The following is a 10491-nucleotide window of genomic DNA, read 5'->3' as shown; positions in this document are numbered from 1 at the left end:
GAGTCATACCCGGCCCGCGTTCAAAAAAGTTTGGTGACCTCTGCTTTAGAAGGTCCTGTCTTGTGACAGCGTGAATTGAAATTGCAAGAAGGTCCGTTGGACACAAAACGGCGTCCGATATCCGCAGAACGTTTAATGACGTCATAGCAAACAAAAACAAATTTTACAGAGCTAACAGAAATATTTGAAATAAATAAAAGTAATAGCCTTCTGGAGAAAAATTTCATCTTCATCCACTGAAAATTTCAAAGCAATTAGTCCAGTTATCAAAGAGAAAAGCGACTTTTTAAAAACGTGTCAAAGAACAAGAACAACAACAACATAATATTGAAACGATCGCTATGTCCACTACGTGTCCAATAAACGCGTTTGGTCGATATAACGGTAGCGCCGCTGTGTCGTGCAGTTGCCTTGTGGTATCTATCAAATTTTTTTTTAAATAGAATCAAGCCTTTTTTTCTTAAATTGCTTCGAATTGATGTTGATTCAAATCGCTTCGATTCGAAATTCTGAAACTTACATCCTTACCTACAACTTGTAAATTCTAAATTGACTGGACGATGGATTTTCCCATTTTGATGTACACGTTTGATAGTTAAATTTTACCATTTTACGTAACAGTGTTGTGAATTGATTTGAAGAGCAACGCTGTCATGTGCCAGTGTGCTGGAATTTATTCAACCCAAACTGGGTATTTTCACTTGATTCGTCCTAATGCTGTAATGAGGAATGGCAGAATTAGGCGTTCTTTCATGACTTATTTACAGTTCTATAGTTCGATAATTTCGTCGGTCAAATAAATTTTATTTTTTTTGTTTGTTTTATATTCATCCTATGGAAGATGAGCGCCGATGAGCATTGCAATCTTTGTGGTTTGGCTTGGGAATTCTTATTATAATCTTGAGAATATGAACGTCAACTTTTAGGCTTTGCAAATACAGAAATAGACTACCGGTAGGCCTGCCGGTTAGTCGGTTACTGTACCGTACTAGCATATTGACGTAATAATACAGCAGTAGCTCAATCGCCCGATTTGTTTGTATGTCAGTGTCGCAGTGCAAAACATCAGTACCGTATGTTAGGAGTTTGATGGAGTCAATTTTGAAATATTATGTCAGAATATGCAGGTATTGAGAGAGAGAGTTTATTATTTTTGTCAACCAAATAAAAATAAATTTTAGTATAATAAATTAAACAGCATTTATTTTGGTATAGACTGGGAGATGACGATACGATCAAAGTCAGCCACCACCCATGAAAAGTTGAAAAGTGCGGTCTTTTGAAGTACCTGTAGTTGGCCTGGATCAACAATTTTCACATAGCCTATGTCATTCCTAACCCTCACCTGACTACATCATTCGAAAATGACATCACTGCGAAGTCGCAAAGACGTAATATGGCCCTCCAAAGTAAATGTATGGTCACGCAGACAATCGTCCGTAATCGAGCAAGCTGTTTTTCTCGTCGTAACGATACCGATATGGGTAAGATCGCTGGCGTTAGTGAGTTCATTCTACTCGGCTCAGGTTCCATTTCGGACGATCGTAGCTATAATTTAGAAAGCTGCATGACGTGATTGTGCCGTCGCAGTGATGTAATTTTTGGGTGACATTTGCATATTTTGTTTTTATTTTGCATTATTCTGTTACTCGATTGCCTCGAAAACAATAATCAATGTGAGCATATTATATTTGTGATTAGTAGCCTATACATCTGTACGTCTGCATTAGATGAAGTAATGGCAGTGCGTAGGCGATTGCCAGGAAGATATGGACATAGTTTGCCAACACACATTCATGGAAATTCTAAAGATAAAGGCTCAAGTTCTTCCTTAATTTTAATCTGCATTATATTGTCAGGTAGGCCTCTATAAATTAAATTATAGATTTTCCTTGAACATATCTTAATGAATCAACTTGTACATGCAAATCTGCAATATACTGCTCTTAGTATTGCTAAGGAGAATAAAACTGTTTGCATCACATGAAAATAAAAATTTCTTTTCAAATTAATTCCACCTTGAATCAAAAAGCATTTCCCGATACTTTTTTGTTTTCAGCTGTGGTAGGTTACGCAGGATTTTCTTGGTATTCACATATTCAACTGAAAAGAATGCTTTATACACCTTTATCTATGGAAAAAGTGATAGTTGACCAACCTGATATGAAACGGTATTGGGGAACTTATCGACCTCAGGTACGCAATTCACATTTTATGTTATGTGAAGTATTGGAAATTTTTATAGCCATCTGTCAATGAAAATTATTTTTTAGCTTATTCAAATGTTATCTTATAGCCTATCAAACTTTTTGGTAAGGAAATTGGAAATGATGTTTCATTTGAAGAAATTTGACAATTTTAGTTTTCACCAATCACATTTATTTTTGAATTTATGCTTGGTAAATGAAACACTAAAAAAATATAGTATTTTGAAAAAAATTGCAAAATTTTGTACAAATAATTTGTTGAACATAATAACAAAAAAAACTTGTTTTAAGGTTTATTTTGGAATGAAAACATTGAGTGAAAATTCCATTGTGACTGGAATGATGTGGCTTCAACAAAATGTCAGATATTCAAACGACCTACCTCTACGACATACCTGTGAACAAGGTTCAGGCTTTTTTTTTTTTTTTTTTTTCAGGATAGAGGTCTATCTCAACTCTCAATGTTTTCATGCACATGGATGAAATGAAGTTTGTTAAAACAGTGCAAAATACCTTGCTAATACGGTCCATTGGAAAGGGGATTAGTCATTTGCACATGGAATTTAAACAATTTCGCAGGGATGTTTATACAGCACGAAACTGTGTGTCAGCAATAAAGTTGAATTTTTTTAGCTTGTCCAAATTCTTATTCTTTAACGACTTTTTCAAACAGGGGATCGGCTTTCTCGTTATGGATGGATAGCACATGATGGGTTGAATTTTGGAATTCAGGATATTGTGGAAAAGAACTTTAATCTACGGACAGAATTTGTTAAAAAACCTGGAGGGAATCATGGAGGAGACTGGACTTGGAGAGTGTCAGCCAGATCTGTATGGTTTTCAGTAATTCAGATAATAAAATAACTTGAATATACAGAAGATGACTTTAAAACACATAGATTTGTTGCTAACCTTGAGAAACATGAAATCAGTTTTGAATTTGATATTGCTAGCTATTTTTAATCTTGTGGTCAATGAAGTTATAATGTCATCGTTTATCAAATTTTAAATTTTCAGTTTGGAAACAATGTTACCCTGTCATTGTTTTTCTATGCTGCAACTGATCAAGAAGGGGATTTGACTCCACTTACTGAAAGAAAAGCGTACGGGGAAAGACTCGTTGCAATATCTGGTACAAGAATTTAATACATAAATTCGTATTTTAAAAGTGGTATTATGTTAACAAACCTCTATGACAAGTGACAATAGAATACCATGGTACAATATGCTAGTCTGAATAATTTTAAGAATCATCCTTTTGTCTATTTACCATGTCCATAATACAAAAAAATTAATATATCACCACGTTTTAAATAGAAGAATGGCAGCAAAGGCATAATATCCGACTGTTAACTTATTTAACTATTCATGTACTGATTAAATTTTTGTCTAATTGTGCATGGTGTTGGCTCTGCCCATGTGAGATCCAAATTGGATAAATATTACAAACTAGGAGTATCGTGAAATGTGAAAAAAATGAGCAGATGGTTTGAATTCAAGTCTATCTATTATGGGAAGATTGGCTTCAGCTCCAACCAACCATCACTGCTTCACGCCACGGCTCGAGCTCCCCTGCTCTTTGTGGAAGAGAAGTAAATTAGTTGGTTTGGTGCTATTTCAATTACCGTAATATAACAGAAATACCCTTTTGGGATTTAAAATAATAAATAAATAATTTTGTATTAGGCCATATGTATTCATCGCGCGCTATATTTCACATGTGTAACTTAATGTTAAATTTTATTTTCTAGGTTTTAGTCCTGGACTTGGACCTTTTACAATAAAATTTCCAAAATCAACTGAAAACAAGAAACAAGAGTTTCATTACACTGTAACTGAAGTGGAAGGTTTACATAAACTAAAAGATGGTGTCTTAAGAAAACTGGCTGTCTCAGAAGTGTCTCCTCGGGGAGGTGGAGGCAAAAAAGTTCCTAGATACTCACTTGTACAAGATGAATTTCCCGGAAACGTCAAAAATCCAAAGTCAAAAATGCTAGTACATCAGGTTGAGTATATCCTCTGCTAATATCGTGTCAGTTTATTAAATTTTAATAATTCTTACTCTAATATTGAAATTTATTAGCAGTTTTACAAAATGTGCCTTTGGATCACACACAAACTGTGTAATTGTAGTTTTCATACGAAATTGGGGCCATATATTTATCCCTATTTATAAGTTTACGTTTAAGCATTTGGAAGTATGATTGATGCATGTTATCGCACTGCTAGTTAATTGTGAATATTGTGAAAGTATTATATTTTGAAAGATTGCTGTTAACGTAAAGTGGTTCATAGCCATGTAACCATTGGTGGGTCACTGTTGTCTTCGCTATCCGTAAAACCCCATTTGGTCTGCTACTCAAATAGGAAAAATTAATCCACCATATGATTAAGAAGTACTTTTCCTAGGATAAATCTGAAGCAATGCTATATGCACAGATAAAAAAAAATTTTTGGGCACGAATCGATATATGCTTCGCCTCACTAAATTTTTTATGTTGTTCTTGTTGGGTTGTGAAAAAAATAGCTTTTCTTAGTAACTTAATGGACCAAGCGATATCTTTTTTAAGTCGATTTTTCAAGGTAAGGTAGTTTATTAAAGTTTGGTTTTCTCATTGCCAAATCATAAAAGACAATTATTCTAATAGCTTTGAATTTAGTTTATCATACATAATATAAAACACCTTTTAGTCTCTATTAAATGAGCGCTTTTGAAGCTTCATTGATCAACCTTTACATTGGTTGCTATAAAATTGATTTATGTTTTGTTAAAGGTTACAATGGAAACACCATTTGAAGTAGAAGTCATATTCGAATCATCAAGCGTAGAGCAAAGAACTGAATTAACCGGATCTTCTTTTACAAATTTATTAACAAATTTAAAAATGAAATTTGATCAAAAATTTGAATCAAGGCGAGTGAATGAATCCATGTATTTACATAATAGTTTGGTATGCTAGAATTCCGCCATCTTCCTGTTTGAATGACTTGAAATTATATATAAAACCGGTTGATTATCTGAATATTTGAGTTTTGTATATTTTTCGAATTGAGTTGTTTGAATATTCCTAGCATAGTTGTACAACATATCTTACTATAGAAAACAATATGCTACAAGCAGTCTTGTAAAATTGTTAGCAAAGCTGTATGTTTAACCCGAACTTGTAAACACTCTTCAATCCAAGTATTCGAATATCATATTCAGGTTTCCACTGCATAAGCTTCGGTACGATGCAGAACAAATATCATTCGCCAAAGCTGCTTTTAGTAATATGATCGGAGGTATTGGGTATTTTCATGGAAATTCTCTTGTACAATCTGAATATGAGGTAGAGCCTGTACCATACTGGAAAACAGGTTTATTAACAGGAGTGCCATCCAGGTCATTCTTTCCAAGAGGATTCCTTTGGGATGAGGGTAAGATATTGCCTATTCAAATAATATACAAAAGCTGCTTTGCATGAAGTAAAATGGTGTTTTTTGAATTGTTTTTTTTTCTAAAATCTTGAGAACAATTCTTTGGTCTAATCTCCAAAATCAATTTTTTTTCCACTAATAGAGTACACTCAGTACAGTATCAATGCTCGTCCATTTCAAACCTATGTCCAATAAAATTGGAGGAAACCCTCCGCAATGGTGTATTTAAGTGGGTAGGCAATGTTGAACAGGTAATATTCTAGTCCGTTCAAAATAATTGCTCTTTGTGCATGAGCTGCTTGTTAATAAAGGTGAAGTCTTGAAAACACTGTTTAACAAATAATTGGATTTAAAAAATACTCATGTTTTGTAATCTAAAAAATCTGAAACTACTAGAAATGGCGCTTCTTGCCAATTTTAATATATACTATAATATAGTTCATTTATTTATCAGGTTTCCATGAATTGTTAATCAGCAAATGGGATCGAGAATTGAGTTTATCTGTTATCGGCCATTGGCTTGATACTATGAATGCTGAAGGTTGGATTCCGAGGGAACAAATTTTGGGAGACGAAGCACGAAGCAAAGTTAGTGATGCTATAATAATAGTTGGTAAATCTATAACTCAACTGTTATATTCGAATTCAAAATGGTATAAAAACATAGTGAAATGACTGTTATTTTATGACAATTCATTATTGTCGAGAACATAAATGACAGTTTGGAATGAACCATCAAGGTCTTATCTGATTAAAAAAAAACTGGAAATGAACTACGGTATTTGGTTCAAAACTTTCTCAGATATTTATATTTGTCATGTAAATATTATCAATGAATAGTAGGAGAACTTCCTATCAGATATGAACGTTCTTATTCGAAACCTCTTCAAACCTAAATCAACTTTGTGGTTTAGATTGCTGTGTAATATTACTTCAGGTAATTAAGAAGTTTGTGTAGTTGAATAAGTAATTCCATGTGGTCACTTATATTATCTGTACAGGGTGAAGTACTTCAATACCTCACTGCATTTTATAATTTAGGTACCTGATGAGTTTGTTGTGCAAAGAAACACGAATGCAAATCCTCCAACTTTTTTTTTAACATTACAATCAATAGTAAGAGATATGAAATCACAACGTAAAGGAATGACAGAAAATGAAAAGAAAACTTTGACTCGAATGTTTCCAAAACTCCAGGTGATGACTTGACAATTTATTAAATGTTCTTGTTTTTGATTTGCATATTTTGACTATTTAGTAACTTCTCTTCTTTTATATGATGCTTACTCACGCCTTCTTTTCAAACAAAGCCATGTGCAACCAGCCCTTGATAACTGAGGATAGGTAACAAGCTACTATAATTTGGGAGGTCCGGGATCTTCCTGGTTCAGCACTGCCTGCTCAATTATTGCACTCTAGGTGAAGTGGTATGGGATTTGAACAGGATGTGAGCCCTTTTTGCTTCAACCTCCAAGCCACAGAGGTTTATTTTAAATGCATATTAATGGAACATTTTTTTTTATTGCAGGCATGGTTTAGCTGGTTTAATCGCACTCAGTCTGGACCAATACCCGGTTCATATAGGTGGAGGGGTAGGGAAGAGAATTCTGACAGAGAACTTAATCCAAAGACTTTAACCTCTGGCTTAGATGATTATCCGAGATCTTCTCATCCTAATCAAAATGAACGTCATGTTGATTTGCGATGTTGGATTGCTTTAGCATCTGAAACGCTCTCTAATATTGCAGCAGAAATTGGAGAAGGTGTGATTGTTTAAAAATTTGAGTTTGGTTTTGTCGTTTACTTTTATCACCATTGACTATTTTTTTGACATGAGATTTGATAAATCTAGGTTCATCTAATGATTGATATTCTTTACTGGATTAAATTTTTGAATATATTTTCAATTTTTAATATTTCTTGAATAATGTTCAATTTATTTACAGATCCAACTGAATACAAATCAACAAGTGATTATTTGATGGATAACAATCTACTTAATAAATTACACTGGTCTGAAGGACTTAACTCTTATTCTGACTTTGGGAATCATTCAGCCAAGGTAATGCAAAGAATGACTGAGCAGTCAATATTTTTAGAATAGTTGAGTTGACTGTAAATGAGTTTATTCATACATATTGTTGTTGTACTTTGCAGTATTGGTAGATGTATAATCGTTTCAATACTTGGACATTTTGGCTTATGCTACCACCAATTACTTTTTTGTTATTGCAATTAATGAAACTTATGTCGAGTCCAAAAGTTCCTACACAAACAAAAGCACACAATGTTCATTTTTTAACATGTGCATGTATATGTGCATAAGATGTCGGATAATTCCTTTCAAAAACCTGTCACTTTTTATGGTCATAAAATCTATGATTTATTTATGTTTAACCCATTTTTTCGCTTTATTTGCCTTTGTTCATCGTCGTTCGTGCATTCTCCGAGTACGTCTCATGCATACAGGTTTTATGCCTGATGTTAGAAATCGAGGATTGTGTTGTTTTGTTTGCATTGAAACCTAAGCTCGCTTCCACTTTCATTAATTGTTATAATGAATAATAGTATAAAATGAAAAAATACTTCACTTCATCACTGAAATACTTACTGAAATAATTGTAACAACGAAATAAGTAATTGATATCTTGGGCTGAAACGTCTGTAAGTCGTGGTAAATTACTAGTTTTTATATAAACAATGGCTTCAATTTTATATAATCTATTCATATTTTAGGTTGTTTTGGTACAAAAACAAATTCCTCCTACTAAACCTGGTTTGCCGGTTACTTTCAAAGTTGTGAGAGAGACTAGATCTCAACCAAAGCAACAACTGGTCAATGCAAAGGGTTACATAACTCTATTTCCCTTCCTTCTACACATTTTGGAACCAAATTCACCTCAGTTATTGAATATTTTACAAGAAATTACAGATCCAAATCTGCTATGGACTGATTTCGGATTGAGGTATGTTGAGGTTATTATTTTCCAAGCATTTTGTATGCTTGTATTTTTGATATGCAAATTATGCTTACTTTGCCGCTTTAGAAAGACAGACTTTATACATTAACTTTAATTTTCTTTTATTTGAATTTTTTCATAGAGCAATAATTTGTTAAAAAAGTGGCGTGAAAAAAATCATTTTATTTTCTCACCATAGGTCTCTGTCAAAAACTGATCCACTGTATATGAAACGTAACACTGAACACGATCCACCATACTGGCGTGGACAAATTTGGATCAACATAAATTTTCTAGCTGTTCGAGCTCTCAAGCATTATGCCACTGTTTCTCCACCTCCTGTTTCTGAACTTGCTGATCAAATTTATACCAAACTGAGAGCAAACTTAGTTAATAATATTTTTAGGCAATATAAAAATACAGGATATATTTGGGAAAATTACAATGACAATACTGGTGCTGGACAAGGATGTCATCCATTTACTGGGTGGTCAGCACTCGTAGTTTTAATCATGTCTGAACAGTATGGGAGTTAATATGAATTAAGGTTTTTAGTTAAATTAGTGCTGAGCCACTTTATAGAATGCTTTGGCTGTGGATCGCAGACCCCGAGATAGGTTGACAAGCATTTCGATTCTTTCTGCGATCCAACTTGAAGGATATTTTGACTCAAGGACTCAACTCCAAACTCTTAGGAAAACAAAGTTTGATAACATAAACATCGAAAGTATGAAATTCAGTCATTCACAATATCAAAATTCTGATTCCTCTCTCCTAGTATCTCCCAAATTGAATATCCATGAAAACATGCCAAACACCTATTCGGATCTATAGTCTTGGTTATGATAAAGAATTAGTCTTATTCAGAGAAATTGTAATAGTATAACCATTCTTGTGCCTGTAGTGATGCTGAATATATGAAATTGAGAAGTAGGAGCTATATATGGTTAAAGATTTAAAATTGCAATTATTTGTCTGTTTTCTTAATACTCCGTGCATAATTTTAGAATATTATTACTGGTATGTGTTTATCTTTTTTTTAAGGCATTCTCTCCCTAAAATTTTCATATCATTGATATATTGGAATGAAGCATCTAAATTCTATAACATGGCATTGTCTTTGGAGTTTTGTATAGCTATGTGGATATATTATTTGCACTATGTTGTAGAATAACTTCGAAAAACTGGTTTTGGTATTGTTTTTATTGTTTCTAGGCAATTAGTGTATCTTACGGTGCAATAAAATTATGTAATGCTGACAAGTGTAATAATTTATCTGGGCGTCAGGTCCATATAGTTAATAGTATGTAGTTGCTGATATACTTGAATCACACTTCAGCCCCAGCCCATCCAATTAGTTTACATATAAAAAAGGATATTTACCATATTCAAAAGGATCTTCAATTCATCCTTGTTAGGATATGAATCGTGCGATCGTCCGAAATGGCATTGGCGCCGACGATAAAGAACTGACTGACGTTGTCGATCTCTCTCCTATCGGAATCGATGCGACGAGAAAACGAGAGAAATAACTGTTCGATGTCGGGTGCTCGTTTGCGCGTCTTGGATGACAGTTAGGATTGCCAACCGTCCTTTATTTCAAAGGACAATCCTTTTTTTGAGATTTTTGTCCTTGTCCTTTTTAAGATGATAATTGTCCTTTATTTTTTCCAGCGTCGTTTTGCCCGATAGTTATAGACTTATAGTACTGCGTTTGATATTGTTTCGTTCTTAAATCGCCTCCGTTTATGTATTTGCAAGCTTTTAATTATTCTTTTTCATTTCGCTTTGGTACGGCTCAAATAGCCAAAGAAATATCAATTTTATTAACAATTTTAAATATTCCACATTAATTTTCCGTAGACGGCAAAAGTGGCAACACTCCCAAGATTTGAGTGAATTCTAGT

General features: G+C 33.6%; 1 protein-coding gene across 1 annotated transcript; it reads left to right on the top strand.

The window, feature by feature from the left end:
• The first annotated feature begins 1376 nt into the window (after positions 1 to 1376).
• LOC120339076 (mannosyl-oligosaccharide glucosidase-like) lies at positions 1377 to 9846 on the top strand. Its single transcript, XM_039407132.2, has 14 exons — positions 1377 to 1859; positions 2060 to 2196; positions 2499 to 2613; positions 2881 to 3038; positions 3225 to 3339; positions 3959 to 4212; positions 4982 to 5121; positions 5413 to 5624; positions 6079 to 6212; positions 6666 to 6821; positions 7153 to 7387; positions 7571 to 7686; positions 8361 to 8590; positions 8784 to 9846. The coding sequence occupies exons 1-14, from the start codon at positions 1739 to 1741 to the stop codon at positions 9118 to 9120; spliced, it is 2460 nt and encodes an 819-aa protein (XP_039263066.2). The 5' UTR covers positions 1377 to 1738; the 3' UTR covers positions 9121 to 9846.
• The last annotated feature ends 645 nt before the right edge of the window (positions 9847 to 10491 follow it).

The sequence above is a fragment of the Styela clava genome, chromosome 9 (genome assembly GCF_964204865.1).
Source record: "Styela clava chromosome 9, kaStyClav1.hap1.2, whole genome shotgun sequence".
In the NCBI taxonomy this organism is placed as follows: Eukaryota; Metazoa; Chordata; class Ascidiacea; order Stolidobranchia; family Styelidae; genus Styela; species Styela clava.
This window is presented reverse-complemented; position numbering and strand designations above follow the sequence as displayed.